Raw genomic sequence first — 18,684 nt, 5'->3', positions numbered from 1 at the left:
GCAGTGGAAATTAGCAAATCCCAGGAAACGTTGCGGGTGCACTCTGGATGTGGGTTGGGGCCAATTCACCACCGCTCTCATCTGTCAGGATCCATCTGAATGTTCCCTGCAGCGATGGCGTATCCCAGAAGGAGACAGTGGAACAATGGAATTTACATTTATCTGCTTTAACAAACAACTGGTTCTCCAGGAGGCGCTGAAGGACTTGTCGGACTTGGAGAACATGCTCTTGAGCTGACCGGGAAAAGACAAGGATGTTGTCGAGGTAGACAAACACAAACCGGTTCAACATGTCACAGAGCACATTGTTGACCAGAGCCTGGAACACTGCAGGAGCGTTGTTCAGACCAAACGGCATAACTAGGTACTCGTAGTCTCCTCTAGCCATGTTGAAGGCTGTCTTCCACTCGTCTCCTTCCCGTATCCGAACCAGGTGGTAGGCATTCCGAAAGTCCAACTTCCAAAAAATGGTCGCCCCCTGGGGGCACTCAAAAGCCAAGGAGAGGAGTGGAATCGGGTAACAATTTTTTACAGTGATGTCATTGAGGCCCCAGTAGTCGATACAGTGGTGCAGGGTTTTGTCCTTCTTTTTCACAAAACCCTGCACCGGCAGGGGAAGATGAAGGATGCATGATCCCAGCAGTTAGAGAGTCCTCAATGTATACCACCATGGTCTTGGTGTCCGGGCCAGACAGGGAATAAAGCCGCCCCCTGAGGTGGTGTGGTGTCCGGCAGGAGGTCAGTAGCACAATCGTAGGGTTGATGCAGAGGAAGGGATGTGGCGCGAGCCTTGTTGAAAACCTCCCGGAGGTCCTGGTACTCTGCGCGAACCGCGGAGAGATCCAAGGCTTTTCACAAGCCCGCAGAACGACGTGCCAGGGCAAGCTGCGCTGCCTTAAGGTCATGTGCATTGCAGAATGGGCTCCAATCCAGGTTAGAAGGAGTAGCCAAGTCAATCAGGCTTTTTCTCCTCTGGAGCCATGACAATCCCAAAGCCACAGGTGTATGAGGAGATCGAATTAGTAGAAACTGTATGGAATCATTGTGATTACCTGACACTCGCTGGTTAACGGGAACTGTACTGTGAGTGACCCTGTCAACGGAGCATCAGTCCAAAGCACTGGCGTCCATGGGAATAGAGAGGAGTTGAGTAGAGATACCCAGCTCAGATACCAGGGTAGCGTCCATGAAGCTCTCGTCAGCCCCAGAGTCAATGAGCACCCGGAGAGATTCTGACCAGTCAGCCCACAGCAGGATAGCGTGGAGTGGAGTGTGAGTAATGGGAGTTTGGAGACTCCCTGTATGGCCCACCAGCATTCCCGTAACTACTGATGAGCCTGATCTTTCACTGGACGGGTGGATATGTAATGTCCTGTTGTACCACACTACAGGCAACTGTTGGCGCTCAGCCTGCGTAAATGTTCATTAGGAGACAATCGAGCCCTGCCCTGTTGCATGGGTTCAGGAGGAGATGAGCCGCTAGTCCCAGATGATCCCCGAGGGGTCTCTGGCTTTCTTGGGAATGCAGGAGTCGGGGACTTCCGGGGTTCTTCGGAGGCGAGGGTGAAACCGTGGACAAGCGTGTGTGGCTGAGAACAGACCTTCTCTCATTCCTGCGTTCCCGGAGGTGCCCATCGATACTTATAGTCAAGGCTATGAGGGAGTTGTGGTCCCTAGGTAACTCCCGGGCTGTGAATTCCTTTTTGATTTCCTCCAATAATCCATGAAGGTTAGGTGTTGAACAGGGACTCCGGGTTCCAGGCTCTCTCGGCGGCCAGCGTACGAAAGTCAACCGCGTAGTCTGCCACACTGCGGGAGTCTTGATGAAGTAGCTTCTCAGCCGCCTCTCTCCCAGACACATGGGAATAAAACACCTTCCTTACCACCTCCGTGAAATCTCCAGACTAAGGCAAACAGCGGATTGTTGATCCCACATAGCCCAATCGAGCACCCTTCCAGATATCAGTGTTCTAAGATACTCTATTTTTGACAAATCCAAAGGAAATGAAGAGGGCTGTGGATCAAAGATGAGTGAGAACTGGAAGAGAAACTCACGGCTGGTTCCAGGATCCAGGAGGTTTCCATTGTGGCTTGCTCTAGTAATGAGTTGAACATACAGTTGAAGTCGGAAGTTTACATACACCTTAGCCAAATACATTTAAACTCAGTTTTTCACAATTCCTGACATTTAATCCTAGTAACACTTCCTTGTTTTAGGTCAGTTAGGATCACCACTTTATTTTAAGAATGTGAAATGTCAGAATAATAGTAGAGTGATTTATTTCAGCTTTTCTTTCTTTCATCACATTCCCAGTGGGTCAGAAGTTTACATACACACAATTAGTATTTGGTAGCATTGCCTTGAAATTGTTTAACCTGGGTCAAACGTTTCAAGTAGCCTTCCACAAGCTTCCCACAATAAGTTGGGTCATTTTTGGCCCATTCCTCCTTGTCCTCCTTGCTCCTTGCTCGCATACGTTTTTTTCAGGGTTTTTTTCAGTTCTGCCCAAAAATGTTCTATGGGATTGAGGTCAGGTCTTTGTGATGGCCACTCCAATACCTTGACTTTGTTGTCCTTAAGCCATTTTGCCACAACTTTGGAAGTATGCTTGGGGTCACTTCAACTGTATGGTCACAGAGTTCTTCCAAGGTATGGAGTCCCTCCATAAGGTTCTGAAGTAGCTCCTCGTGTCTTCCAATGGTGGCTCCTTGCAGGAAGAGCTGGTCTGAGTCTACTGGACTGAGGGCATGCAGAGGTTTGTAATCCAAGGCAGAGTCATCAAGGGACAGAACAGCAGCCAGGCTCAGGGTCAGGGTAGGCATAAAGGTCAGAACCTGGAAGACTAGAAAACAGAACTAGAGAGAAGGTAACACACGTAAAAGACGCTGGGATGACTTGACGAGACAAGACAAACTGCCTAACAGACAAACAGAAAACGCAGGTATAAATACACGGGATAATGGAGAAAAATGTGAGACACCTGGTGGGAGGTGGGGACAAGCACAAGACAGGTGAAACGGATCATGGTGTGATAAATAGATGGCTCTTTTTCTATCCAGCCAGACTATCCCAGCTATTACTCATTTATTACATGGCTATTATTCACACAACCACATGCCAGAGGCTAGACACAATAAGACACACACCAAAGTCTCCCCACTCCACCCTAGCCCCAGAGCTGTACTGAATGTCCATGTGTCCCCAGACACCACACTTCAAACAAGGCGGTTGGTTACCAAGGAGACCATAGCGGTGGTGGCCAAACAGCGACAAGGTCAGCCCTCCCTACGACCAAATAAATCAAATCAAATTTTATTGGTCGCATACACATATTTATCAGATGTTATTGCGGGTGTAGCAAAATGCTTGTGCTCCGAGCTCCAACAGTGCAGTAGCATCTAAAAACAATTCACAATAATACACACAAATCTAAAAATGGAATTAAGAAAAATATAAATTTTAGATTGAGCAATGTCAGAGTGGCATTGACTAAAACACAGTAGAATAGAATACAGTATATACTAATACAGTCAATAAGTGTTGACTATGGAGAGTGACAGCTGCTAGTTTTATTAGTTGTATTTATTTATTTGATTGTATTCTTCATAAGCCAAACAGGAAGAGATTGCACCCCTAGTGGTCGTGCCAACAGTATGGAATGGAGATCAATGCAAGCAAAGGGGGACTGAGTCAATACTGGCCTGGGTTCAATTAAACCTGCGATCACTGCTCAGACAGAACCCAGGGAATGTAGCACTAGGACTGCATGGGCCTTCTCGGTCTGGTCATAGGGGTGAACTTCCCGTATACAGGTTAGCTATGATCAGTCTTTTTACAGTATCTGGTGAAAACACCATAGAAAAAAATAGCTATTTAGAGCTTTGTGGAATGAAATAGCATTTGTCCAGTGCTTTGTGTTAGTAGTTCGGATACAGCATGATCCATATGTGTCTCTTAAAGCAGCCCAATGTTCCAGTTTAACCTGTGATCTGTTCTGAGGCCTGTGAGTTCTTTGCTCGGCGTATCTGAGCAGCAGCGTGCTCTGCTCTTATGCATTAATTAAACTTCTGACTGATGACTAGCAGTGTGCTGTGGCTGGATCTCTGTGGTTTGGCGCTCCGCTTGCTCCCTGTGCTCCAGATCCAGCTACTGTATGTCAGCAGACTTATGTCCGCTACGAGGTAGTTTCAGCACACACTCAGTAGATATGGGGGGCATAGCCACTACTGTTTAGACATGGGGGGGATAGCCACTACTGTTTAGACATGGTGGTCATAGCCACTACTGTTTAGACATGGTGGTCATAGCCACTACTGTTTAGACATGGGGAGCATAGCCACTACTGTTTAGACATGGGGGCATAGCCACTACTGTTTAGACATGGGGGCTTAGCCACTTCTGTTTAGACATGGGGGGATAGCAACTACTGTTTAGACATGGTGGTCATAGCCACTACTGTTTAGACATGGGGGCTTAGCCACTACTGTTTAGACATGGGGGCATAGCCACTACTGTTTAGACATGGGGGCTTAGCCACTTCTGTTTAGACATGGGGGGGGTAGTAACTACTGTTTAGACATGGTCATAGCCACTACTGTTTAGACATAGTGGTCATAGCCACTACTGTTTAGACAAGGGGGCATAGCCACTACTGTTTAGACATGGGGGCTTAGCCACTACTGTTTAGACATGGGGGATAGCCACTACTGTTTAGACATGGTGGTCATAGCCACTACTGTTTAGATATGGGGGATAGCCACTACTGTTTAGACATGGGGGATAGCCACTACTGTTTAGACATGGGGGCATAGCCACTACTGTTTAGACATGGGGGCATAGCCACTACTGTTTAGACATGGGGGCATAGCCACTACTGTTTAGACATGGGGGATAGCCACTACTGTTTAGACATGGGGGCATAGCCACTACTGTTTAGACATGGGTCAATAGCCACTACTGTTTAGACATGGTGGTCATAGCCACTACTGTTTAGACATGGGGGTCATAGCCACTACCGTTTAGACATGTGGGGATAGCCACTACTGTTTAGACATGGTGGTCATAGCCACTACTGTTTACACATGGGGGCTTAGCCACTACTGTTTAGACATGGGGGGATAGCCACTACTGTTTAGACATGGTGGTCATAGCCACTACTGTTTAGACATGGGGGCATAGCCACTACTGTTTAGACATGGGGCGATAGCCACTACTGTTTAGACATGGGGGTCAGAGCCACTACTGTTTAGACATGGGGGCATAGCCACTACTGTTTAGACATGGGGGCTTAGCCACTACTGTTTAGACATGGGGGATAGCCACTACTGTTTAGACATGGTGGTCATAGCCACTACTGTTTAGACATGGGGGCATAGCCACTACTGTTTAGACATGGGGGCATAGCCACTACTGTTTAGACATGGGGGCATAGCCACTACTGTTTAGACATGGGGGCATAGCCACTACTGTTTAGACATGGGGGCATAGCCACTACTGTTTAGACATGGGGGATAGCCACTACTGTTTAGACATGGGGGCATAGCCACTACTGTTTAGACATGGGGGCATAGCCACTACTGTTTAGACATGGGGGCATAGCCACTACTGTTTAGACATGGGGGATAGCCACTACTGTTTAGACATGGGGGCATAGCCACTACTGTTTAGACATGGGGGATAGCCACTACTGTTTAGACATGGGGGCATAGCCACTACTGTTTAGACATGGGTCAATAGCCAGTACTGTTTAGACATGGTGGTCATAGCCACTACTGTTTAGACATGGGGGTCATAGCCACTACCGTTTAGACATGTGGGGATAGCCACTACTGTTTAGACATGGTGGTCATAGCCACTACTGTTTAGACATGGGGGGCATAGCCACTAGTGTTTAGACATGGGGGGCATAGCCACTACTGTTTAGATATGGGGGATAGCCACTACTGTTTAGACATGGGGCGATAGCCACTACTGTTTAGACATGGGGGGCATAGCCACTACTGTTTAGACATGGGGGCATAGCCACTACTGTTTAGACATGGAGGGCATAGCCACTAATGTTTAGACATGGGGGATAGCCACTACTGTTTAGACATGGTGGTCATAGCCACTACTGTTTAGACATGGGGGCATAGCCACTACTGTTTAGACATGGGGCGATAGCCACTACAGTTTAGACATGGGGGCATAGCCACTACTGTTTAGACATGGGGGCATAGCCACTACTGTTTAGATATGGGGGATAGCCACTACTGTTTAGACATGGGGCGATAGCCACTACTGTTTAGACATGGGGGCATAGCCACTACTGTTTAGACATGGGGCGATAGCCACTACTGTTTAGACATGGGGGCATAGCCACTACTGTTTAGATATGGGGGCATAGCCACTACTGTTTAGACATGGGGGCATAGCCACTACTGTTTAGACATGGGGCGATAGCCACTACTGTTTAGACATGGGGGCATAGCCACTACTGTTTAGACATGGGGGTCATAGCCACTACTGTTTAGACATGGGGGCATAGCCACTACTGTTTAGACATGGGGGCATAGCCACTACTGTTTAGACATGGGGGGATAGCCACTACTGTTTAGACATGGGGGCATAGCCACTACTGTTTAGACATGGGGGATAGCCACTACTGTTTAGACATGGGGGCATAGCCACTACTGTTTAGACATGGGTCAATAGCCAGTACTGTTTAGACATGGTGGTCATAGCCACTACTGTTTAGACATGGGGGTCATAGCCACTACCGTTTAGACATGTGGGGATAGCCACTACTGTTTAGACATGGTGGTCATAGCCACTACTGTTTAGACATGGGGGGCATAGCCACTACTGTTTAGATATGGTGGTCATAGCTACTACTGTTTAGACATGGTGGGCACAGCCACTACTGTTTAGATATGGTGGTCATAGCCACTACTGTTTAGACATGGGGTGGATAGCCACTACTGTTTAGACATGGGGGCTTAGCCACTACTGATTAGACATGGGGGGATAGCCACTACTGTTTAGACATGGTGGTCATAGCCACTACTGTTTAGACATGGGGGATAGCCACTACTGTTTAGACATGGGGCGATAGCCACTACTGTTTAGACATGGGGGCATAGCCACTACTGTTTAGACATGGGGGCATAGCCACTACTGTTTAGACATGGGGTGCATAGCCACTAATGTTTAGACATGGGGGATAGCCACTACTGTTTAGACATGGGGGCATAGCCACTACTGTTTAGACATGGGGGATAGCCACTACTGTTTAGACATGGGGGGCATAGTCACTACTGTTTAGACATGGGTCAATAGCCACTACTCTTTAGACATGGTGGTCATAGCCACTACTGTTTAGACATGGGGGTCATAGCCACTACCGTTTAGACATGTGGGGATAGCCACTACTGTTTAGACATGGTGGTCATAGCCACTACTGTTTAGACATGGGGCGATAGCCACTACTTGTTTAGACATGGGGGGCATAGCCACTACTGTTTAGACATGGTGGTCATAGCCACTACTGTTTAGACATGGGGGAAATAGCAACTACTGTTTAGACATGGGGGGCTAGCCACTACAGTTTAGGCATGGAGGGATAGCTACTACTGTTTAGACATGGGAAGGATGGCCACTACTGTTTAGACATGGGGGCATAGCCACTACTGTTTAGACATGGGGCAATAGCCACTACTGTTTAGACATGGTGGTCATAGCCACTACTGTTTAGACATGGGGGCATAGCCACTACTGTTTAGACATGGGGCGATAGCCACTACTGTTTTAGACATGGGGGGCATAGCCACTACTGTTTAGACATGGTGGTCATAGCCACTACTGTTTAGACATGGGGGCATTGCCACTACTGTTTAGACATGGGGGGCATAGCCACTACTGTTTAGATATGGTGGTCATAGCCACTACTGTTTAGACATGGGGAAATAGCAACTACTGTTTAGACATGGGGGGCTAGCCACTACAGTTTAGGCATGGAGGGATAGCTACTACTGTTTAGACATGGGAAGGATGGCCACTACTGTTTAGACATGGGGGCATAGCCACTACTGTTTAGACATGGGGCAATAGCCACTACTGTTTAGACATGGTGGTCATAGCCACTACTGTTTAGACATGGGATGCATAGCCACTACTGTTTAGACATGGGGCGATAGCCACTACTGTTTAGACATGGGGGGCATAGCCACTACTGTTTAGACATGGTGGTCATAGCCACTACTGTTTAGACATGGTGGTCATAGCCACTACTGTTTAGACTTGGTGGTCATAGCCACTACTGTTTAGACATGGGGGATAGCCACTACTGTTTGACATCGGGGGGATTGCCACTACTCTGTAGACATGTGGGGATAGCCACTACTGTTTAGACCTGTGGGATAGCCACTACTGTTTAGACATGGTGGTCATAGCCACTACTGTTTAGACATGGGGGGCATAGCCACTACTGTTTAGATATGGGGCGATAGCCACTACTGTTTAGACATGGGGGGCATAGCCACTACTGTTTAGACATAGCCACTACTGTTTAGACATGGGGCAATAGCCACTACTGTTTAGACATGGGGGGCTAGCCACTACTGTTTAGACATGGTGGTCATAGCCACTACTGTTTAGACATGGTGGTCATAGCCACTACTGTTTAGACATGGGGGGCATAGCCACTACTGTTTAGATATGGGGGCTTAGCCACTACTGTTTAGACATGGAGGGATAGCCACTACTGTTTAGACATGGTGGTCATAGCCACTACTGTTTAGACATGGGGGGCATAGCCACTACTGTTTAGACATGGGGGGCATAGCCACTACTGTTTGACATCGGGGGTTTTCCACTACTGTTTAAACATGGGGGATAGCCACTACTGCTTAATCATGGGGGGGATAGCCACTACTGCTTTGACATGGAGGGATAGCCACTACTGCTTAGACCTGGGGAGTAGCAACTACTGCTTAGTCATGGGGGGATAGCCGCTGCTAGGACTGTGAGCTCTATAACAATAAAAACAATTGTGCAGGGTCTTGGATGGAATCAGGTAGCAGAAGTAATGGGAGTTAGTGCTGGAATCACTTTCAGTTCTTGTTGATATGAATATATGAGTTTGAAGAAAGTTTCCATTGCATACATGCATCTTAGGATTCTAAATAAAATAGATTGTTTTGGCATTTTTCTGTCTTTCAATGTCAGTTGAAATGTCACAAATCAAAATTACCTGACAACTCCCTAAATTGTTCTTTAGCAAATTATTCAATCATTGTTGTGAATTGGTGCGCATAAAACGTGTCAACAAATGTTTACCATTTCAATTATGTCTCTTTGAGGCCTAATGAGAATCTGATGTTTTTCACCTGGCCTGGACTGTGCTCTCTGTTGCCTGGCATCACGCTTGTATAATATAATGTCTCCTCGACTTTCCCCCAGTTTGAGGGGTCCCCCGAGACCCAAGCTTAGAGAGTAATTATTGTTCATTCCATCAGCTTTCTGAACACTCTATAAAGTCACAGCTCTGGGTTGTAGTAGACATTCCAGAACCAGAAAGAATGAGTTGAGTTTTTAGTCCTGCTATAGTTTTGCCTAGTTTGTAGATTAGGGACTGACGCATGCCAGATCTTACAACTCCTAGATAGGTATTTTAAGTATCAGCTAACCTCATCATATGTTATAGCAATCTGTCAGTCGATGACACAGTAGATAATGTGGCATGCAACCATTGGTTGATGCATGCAATGTCAGAGCAGGGGAACATGACCTAGAGTAAACGAGAGGTTTAAAATGGCAGCTGATCTGTTTGGCTTTTTCCTCTGCAGGGCTGATGTAACAGGTACACCTCTGTTGCCTTGCTACACTGGAGCCCAGACCGGTGCTATTGATGGAGACCAGAGGAATTGGAAACTACATAAAGAATGATTAGTTAATAAATCAACTCCCCAGCCTGCATGCACTTTCCCTGTCTCTCTCCTCCCTCTCTCTATCTCTCTTCCTCTCCTCCTTCTCTGTTAAATTCTTTAAGACATTTGCATGGGTTTTCATAGGTACACAGGACCCCTGCCGGGCATTCTCCCTCCCTCCCTCCGTTCCCTCTCACCCCCCGAGGGCGTTCCAGCAATATGATGTAATCTGATGAAAGAAGGCAGTTGGAGGGTTAACGGTGGCAGAGAGCCAATCGATGGAGCAGAGAGAGGAGGAAGAAGAGCCTTCTCAGTCACAGGCTTTATTCGGGAGAGAGATGGATGCTCATTATTGATCAGAGCAAAACTTTATTTAGTGGAGAATTGACTGCTAAGGGTTTTACCTGGGCTCTGCTGGTAACTGGGACCTGCAGTATAGCAGCGTGGTGCATGTAGCCCAGCGGGTAGTCGGGAAGAAGAACCATGGGGGGTCAGGGAGAGTGTGGGTAAGAGAGGGGGAGATTGAGGATAAGATAGGGGGAGATGCGGGGTAAGTGAGTGTGAGATTGGGGGTTAGGAAGAAAGAAGATTGGGTAGCAAGGAGATTGGTGGTAAGGGGTTTAGGTGGTTGGGGTCAGTCAATCTGTTATGAATTGACATGATTGATTTAGGTGACATTGGTGGGCTGAGGCTAGGAGCTGAGGCAGTGTATTTGCTGTATTTCACTGTGTGAATGGTTGCACACATTGGCCTTCAAGAATTTCATAAAATGATAGAGTCGAAATTGAATGATGGAGTTCTTATTTTCTCTCCCTCTATCACTCTCTCCCTCCCCCCTTTCTCCACTGATATACAGAACAGTATCTATCTTCCACTCTGTGGAGTTCAATATCCACAGAGGTAAAGGTATCATTTTCCTTTTACCTTTTTTTTAATCTCTTTCATTCTTTCTTTCTTTTCTTTCTATTTCCCTCCAGCCTGCATGGCTGCCACGGCCACTGAAGTCGTTTAGCACCGTCCTTGAAAAAGCCCTCAGTGAGAAAACTACTGGCATGTTTAAGGAAAAGGTAGAATGCAGTGTGTGTCAGACAAAGCTGGGATGTGCAAGGGGTAGGGTGGTGGAGATGGAGGGAGGGTACTCCCCAGGGGGGTTATTTTCCCCTCTAATAGCTGTTACGAGCCCTACATTATATCCAAGGAGCTACATTCCTTTGGGGTCCAGACACACACACATACACACACACACACACAGTACACATACAGTACACAAACACACACACACACAGGCACACTCTCTCTCCCTCTCTCTCTCTCTAACACACATAGACACATAGAAAAAAGCACACACACTCTCTCCCGGCCGCTTTGCTCGCTCCGTGTCAATATCCTGCCATTTGAAGTCACGTACTGCAGGGGCTTCTGGGAGTCACCGAGGAGCCAGGCTGACGGGTAATGGGCCGCATTCATTAATAAGGTTGCCGTGCTCCTGTCCCTCCCCGGCAATGCCACGGATGTCTTCACCGGGGGGATGGGAGGTGGGGGGGGGGCGTCCCGTGGGGAGTCTCCTCCCAGACTCACTTAAAGGAGCTTTATTTCATCGAGAGAAGAGAGGAAAGAGAGAGAGAGGAGAGGGAAGCAGAGGACAGAAGAGAAGCCGGGACCGGCTCTTTAAAATGAAGTGCGGGGGCCCAGATGGGGCCCCAGGCAAGCCGAGGCTAACCCTTCTAGGGGTCAAACTCCCTCCTGCCCCCGTCAAACAGCTTATTACCCCACCTGTCGGAAAGTAATCGCCCCGGCTGAAAGGAAAGCTGTCGAGGTGTTTAAATGCTTTATATGGAGGCACTTGAAACGGTAAAGAGGGAGGGGATGGAGGGGAGGGGACTAATGGACGTGGCCTAGCCTGCCTTAGGGATTCTGCTATGTTGATAAGACTGAAGGTGACTGCAGTCAGTGCATTAGTAAACTCACCTTTATGGCTCAGGCTCGCTGAAGGAGTCACAACCTTTTGTGGTTCAGGGTCTTTCCATGTTGTTTATTCAAAGAGAATTCAAACCTATCCGGAGTAGGAGTTTGCTTACGTGTGAGGGTGTGTTTGAATTGTATGTCACTATACTTCTTTGTGTGTGTAATCAGCGTACTGATGAGTGGTTGACAGGTGTGCCTAGTCCGTGGAAGTGTAGCGAGTCCAAGGCCATGTTTTTAACAGAGCGCAGCAAGTGGGGCATGTGGTTTGCATTAAAGGGATTAGCAGTCACTTCAAAAGATGACCTGGATTTGGCCCACCAGGGACACCAGTTACACACCCCCTGGTCCACACACACACTCCCTCCTTTAAAGAACCTAGCTGGCGCAGCTGCCCCCACTACAACCACTCTCCCTCACTGCACCACACCCCACTGGTGTGTGTGTGAGTGTTTGTGTGTGTGTGCAGGGTTGCGTAGGTTACTTTCTAAATGTAATCTGTTACAGTTACTAGTTACCTGTCCAGAATTGTAATCAGTAATCTAATTTTGGGATGACCCAAACTCAGTAACGTAATCTGATTACATTCCGTTACTTTTAGATTACTTTCCCCTTAGGCGGCATTAAAAGAAGACAGAAATGTATGTTACCAATTGATCGACATCTATTGCAGGATAAACCAATGTTAAAGTTTAAATAGCTGGCCATATATTGATGTTAAATGTTACTTTATGGGTTGATTATGAAGACTTCTTCTAACCCATCGCTTTCTACTACATATAATAATACAATTAAATTAAACTCAGCAAAAAAAGAAACGTCCCTTTTTCAGGACCCTGTCTTTCAAAGATAATTCGTTAAAAATCCAAATAACTTCACAGATCTTCATTGTAAAGGTTTAAACACTGTTTCCCATGTTTAATGAACTATAAACAATTAATGAACATGCCCCTGTGGATCGGTCGTTAAGACACTAACAGCTTACAGACGGGAGGCAATTAAGGTCACAGTTATGAAAACTTAGGACACTAAAGAGGCCTTTCTACTGACTCTGAAAAACACCAACAGAAAGATGCCCAGGGTCCCTGCTCAACTGTGTGAATGTGCCTTAGGCATGCTGCAAGGAGGCATGAGGGCTGCAGATGTGGCCAGGGCAATAAATTACAATGTCCGTACTGTGAGACGCCTAAGACAGCGCAACAGGGAGACAGAAAGGACAGCTGATCGTCTTTGCGGTGGCAGACCACGTGCAACAACACCTGCACAGGATCGGTACATCCGAACATCACAGCTGCGGGACAGGTACAGAATGGCAACAACAACTGCCCGAGTTACACCAGGAATGCACAATCCCTCCATCAGGGCTCAGACTGTCCGCAATAGGCTGAGAGAGGCTGGACTGAGGGCTTATAGGCCTGTTGTAAGGCAGGTCATCACTAGACATCACCTGCAACAACGTTGCCTATGGACACAAACCTACCGTCGCTGAACCAGACAGGACTGGCAAAAAGTGCTCTTCACTGACAAGTCGTGGTTTTGTCTCACCAGGGGCGATAGTTGGATTCACATTTATTGTTGAAGGAATGAGCGTTACACCGAGGCCTGTACTCTGGAGCGGGATCAATTTGGAGGTGGAGGGTCTGTCATGGTCTGGGGCGGTGTGTCACAGCATCATCGGACTGAGCTTTTCATTGCAGGCAATCTCAACGCTGTGCGTTTCAGGGAAGACATCCTCCTCCCTCATGTGGTACCCTTCCTGCAGGCTCATCCTGAAATGACCCTCCAGCATGACAATGCCACCAGCCATACTGCTCGTTCTGTGTGTGATTCCTACAAGACAGGAATGTCAGTGTCCTGTCATGACCAGGGAAGAGCCCAGATCTCAATCCCATTGAGCACGTCTGGGACCTGTTGGATGGGAGGGTGAGGGCTAGGGCGAAATCCCCCCAGAAATGTCTGGGAACTTGCAGGTGCCTTGATGGAAGAGTGGGGTAACATCTCACAGCAAGAACTGGAAAATCTGGTGCAGTCCACGAGGAGGAGATAAACTGCAGTACGTAATGCAGCTGGTTGCCACAACAGATACTGACTGTTACTTTTGATTTTTGATTTTGACCCCCCCTTTGTTCAGGGACACATTATTCAATTTCTGTTAGTCACATGTCTGCGGAACAGTTGTCTCAGTTGTTGAATCTTGTTATGTTCATACAAATATTTGCACATGTTAATTAAGTTTGCTGAAAATAAACACAGTTGACAGTGAGAGGACGTTTCTTTTTTTTGCTGAGTTTATATCTTTACATTAAAAACCAAAGTCTATCAGAATTACAGTCATTCCAATAAAATGTTATATCCATTGATCTTCAGGAATAGGACTTGGAAATATGGAAGTATAGATTAGCCAAGTTAAGAATTTATGAGCCATCCCTACTCTGTTGTTTATGATTTTGTTGTCATGGAGGACTGATTGGGCTCATTGATTCGAGTTGAAAAATAAATGCTGCGCTCATGGAATGGCATGATTTGACCACTACTGAAAAGTGATATTTACATGTGAAAAATGAATGCCATATGCTGGATTTGCTATAGGCCTATTGGTGACACTTTGATATCTTGATAATATCCAGCTGTTTAAAGGGCAAATCCACAGATGAAACATTAACAAAACGGATGCCCTGTCTCTGTTTTGGTAAAAAGCTGAGGGATGGGCCTGGAGAAATGTAACCACCCTCAGATTAATAGACAGAGCTATGGATGCAAGGACTGACAATCCATGATAAAAAAAATATGTTTTAACCATGTTATGAGGCTGTACAGTGTTTGTTTATATGTACAAGGTTTACAAACATTGGAGTAAAACAAGCTTAACAAGGTTCTCAGAGAGTGTGACAGTTGAACTAAGCTCACGCGGCATGTATATTCTTTAACAATCAATGGATTCCTCCATATATATATATATATATATATATATATATATATATATATATATATATATATATATATATATATATATACATACATACAGTGGGGAGTGGGGAGAACAAGTATTTGATACACTGCCGATTTTGCAGGTTTTCCTACTTACAAAGCATGTAGAGGTCTGTAATTTTTATCATAGGTACACTTCAACTGTGAGAGACGGAATCTAAAACAAAAATCCAGAAAATCACATTGTATGATTTTTAAGTAATTCATTTGCATTTTATTGACTGACGAGTTTCAATAAAACTAGTTTCAATGAAACTAGCCAAATTAAGAATTTATTAGCCAGCCCTACTCTGTTGTTCATGATTTTGTTGTGGAATGGCATGCATTGAGCACTCTGAAAAGTGCTATTTACAAAAGTAATCCTCAAAGTAATCATCTAGTTTTTCAAAAGAATCTGTAATCTGATTACAATATTTTTGCTGGTAATATAACGGATTACAGTTAACATTTTTTTGTAATCCCTTACATGTAATCCCTTATACTCCCAAACCCTGTGTGTGTGTTAATATATTCCATCACAGATATTACATGGTAACTGTTGTTTCATGGCCACAGCCATTGATCTGATGTTGGTATTGATAGTTGGGGATTGAGATGTTGTAAGGAGGGAGATGTTGTCAGCTCCATGGTGGCGTGTCAGTGTGTCAGGAGAGGATTTAACCATGTTTAATCCCTTGGAGGACCAGAACATATGGCTCCACATAACCATTTACTGCTGCTCGGGTTGATTGGACATACACCCACATCCTGACATTCACCACTTACAACACTACATTATGTCAATCACCCTTTGAAAAACCAATGGTGAATTCATTATTTGGTACTAGGAATATGCCTTAATATTAATGAGAAGATATTCAGTGTTCAAATTCAAACTTTCTAAACGGAGTAAATGTTGAATGAAATGGAATGTCCTTGTGTTAAATTTGATCTTGATTCAGTCGTTTCATTCCTTTCTCTCTCTCTCTCCCTCTCTGTTCTTCCTCCTGTCCAGAACCACACGCTGACTCAGCACAGCAGCTAACCAGGCAGATCATCACTTGGCCTGAGGAGCAGAGGAGAACCATACGGCGAGGAGGAGAATCATGTCTGACCCAGTCAGTCCTCCAACCACCGTCAGTGCAATAGCCCACTGGCTCTTTTGCACTGAACTTTGGATTCACTTCACATCAGGAAGGACCATGTCACACAAAAATAAAAGGACAGATGAAAGACAGAGGTGTGAAAAAAAGACAGAAAAACGTATCTCTGGTCTTTGTCTGGTCGTCATGTCACCAAAACTGGACAACTATCTTTGTAAATAGAAGTACTTCTTCATGTGTTGCTTAATAACTCCAGCTAAATTGTAGTCTTATACAGTACAGTATTTGCTAATGTACAGTTCAGAACCGGTTGTTCCCAAAAAATAAAGAGAGAAAAAAAGCTAAACAGAGAATGCCACTGTCAACAAGAAGATGTGGAACTCATCCACAATATGTTGGCGAAACAGGGTGCCAATGTGGGGTATTATTATATAGGAAACATGAAGTTGTGGTATGGTCAGTAAGGTCCCTTTTCATCAGCGCACATTTCCTGTATGTGACACTATCCTGACCTGGTCACTTATGACAGAAGGGTGTAGCAGGATGCTTGATCACCAGCAGAGCCTGACATGACATCACAGGTCTCATTCCAACATGGCTGCCATTCCAGTTGACCAGCTGAGGACTAAGTTGTGCATTTAATCTGGTCCGCCTGCCTAACTGCACATGGACAAGTTCAAATGAGACAAAGAAAAAAAAAGAAAAAATGGAGAAAAACAGGACAGGGTTCTGATATATGCAAAAGCAGTGACACAGATTTGAAAAGGCCAGCTAGCTACTCTGGTTGGCACGGTAACAGAGACATTGTCAACCCCCCTGTGTCTCCTAGAGCATCATGGGAAATCTCCAGCCCACTGACTCAAACCTGTACGTTTCTGTTATTAATGTTTACTGCTCGTTCAAGCCTGGAGATTACTGGAAAAATTATGTCATTTTTCTTAGCTCTTTGTATTACATTTTTTTTTGCAATGGGGAATAAATCCATTTTGATTTGGGGTCGTGGGGGAGACTACATGTATTAGGTCTCTCTGGGGGATGTGCTTAAACTTATGTCCTGGGCTCTCCTTGAGAGCTCCCAACTCCTCCTCTTTCTTCCCTGTTTCCTGCGGTATCCCATTGCTCTGCTCTCTGCTCAAGCTGGAAGCCATTGTGGCATTATAATACACCAATATAAATCATTCTGTTATGTAAATGTTTTTGCATTCATTGAACCTGAGATGCACTTTTGTATGAAACTTTAATGTTTTGATCTTTTGATTGAGAATTGTTCGTACTCAGTTTACAGGAAATTAACCACCATCTCCTGCTTCAGCAAAAGGACAGTTATCTTGTCTGTTATTCAAATGTTATTGTACAAATATGGAGTTCTGTATTTGGCAGACCTCGTTTTTTTTTGGTGTTGCACATGTGATGGAAATATTAAAACTGTATGAAAAATGCCGTGTGTGTGTGTGTGTGTGTGTGTGTGTGTGTGTGTGTGTGTGTGTGTGTGTGTGTGTGTGTGTGTGTGTGTGTGTTTATGCATGCATGTGTGCGTATGCATACAGTATGTGTGTGGATCAATTAATTTGATTAAGTGGCAAAATGGGCCCTTGGCAGCATAAACATTATCATCTTCAAAAGCTTACTTTGCATTTTTGGATTTAAATCAAATTCCATCCTTTTCGCTGGTTCCCTTGTGGCTCTGCCTAACGAACATCTGAGCATCTTAAGGGAGGTCTGCGTTATTAATGACTCCATTACCCATCACCCTGTGCGGTCCCATTCCACACACCCTCGCACCAGGCCTATTAGGGAGCCTGCAGCACTCCAGGGGACCAATGGAAAGGAAGGATGTCTGTGCCGAATGGGACAAAGGGCCAACTAGTAACATCTGTCTGTCTTTACAGATGATTCCTCACAGCAATGAGATGAAAAACACAAAGTCCAAAATATCTGTTATGACAAGGGACATGAGTATGTCATGCAAAAGCATATATTTAACAAAGACAACAAATTGAATAAGATTATAGAATGCTTATTAATGTTTTAATAAAATTATGCCACTTTTTTTCTGAACAAAATTAAGATTAGAAATAAATTAAATCAGCAGGGAATATTCATTCCCATATTCATGGGAATTCCTCATTCCTGGGAAATAATTGCAATCCCCAATCCCTATCAGGAGGACCTGAAATATTCTGCTTTTACAAAATGTGATGCTGTTTTCAAATGAAACACAATACCTTGCTCTTGTTAAAGCTTTTAGAATGTATTTGTTTATTAGTATTATGATTCACCAACCTACCGTCTTAATACATCAATACAAGAAAATATATAAACTCACAGCACCTCCCATTGGTCTGCCTGTAGGATGATTGGCTGGTAACAGACCCAATTATGTGTCCAGACAGATTATTGACCATGACGAGCCAGCACCACGACCATGGGGAAATGAAGTCACTTTATGTGTCAACAACAATTACTTCACTGGATTCTCCTTCACTGTATCCTAATGAACACATATAATGATAAGCCGATCAGATATATATATATATATAGAGTAGAGGTGCTGATGTAGTATCTGTTTTATCTGCTATTTTGACTCCTCTTCATTATGTTTTTCTGACTGTGACAATCTTTTTCAATTGAAATGGAATGGAATAGATGGCTCATCTCACCAGTGTTCCAGCATTAACTGTCAAGCAGAATGCAAGCTGGGCAGCCATTAAACAACTCTGCTAGCATCTCCCCGTGCCAGACACTT

The 18,684-nt window shown here is 45.2% G+C and overlaps 1 protein-coding gene across 1 annotated transcript in view; it reads left to right on the top strand.

Moving 5' to 3' along the window:
* Positions 1-17,378, top strand: part of LOC112260559 (zinc finger protein 521) — a 183,721-nt gene extending 166,343 nt beyond the window's left edge. Inside the window, exon 8 of the mRNA XM_024435766.2 lies at positions 15,851-17,378. Coding sequence (XP_024291534.1) covers positions 15,851-15,880 — 30 coding nt within the window. The 3' untranslated portion in view covers positions 15,881-17,378. The remainder of the gene's footprint in view (positions 1-15,850) is intronic.
* The last annotated feature ends 1,306 nt before the right edge of the window (positions 17,379-18,684 follow it).

The sequence above is a fragment of the Oncorhynchus tshawytscha genome, linkage group LG10 (genome assembly GCF_018296145.1).
Source record: "Oncorhynchus tshawytscha isolate Ot180627B linkage group LG10, Otsh_v2.0, whole genome shotgun sequence".
In the NCBI taxonomy this organism is placed as follows: Eukaryota; Metazoa; Chordata; class Actinopteri; order Salmoniformes; family Salmonidae; genus Oncorhynchus; species Oncorhynchus tshawytscha.
Note: the sequence above shows the minus strand (reverse complement) of the source record. Positions and strands in the feature narration are given on the sequence as shown.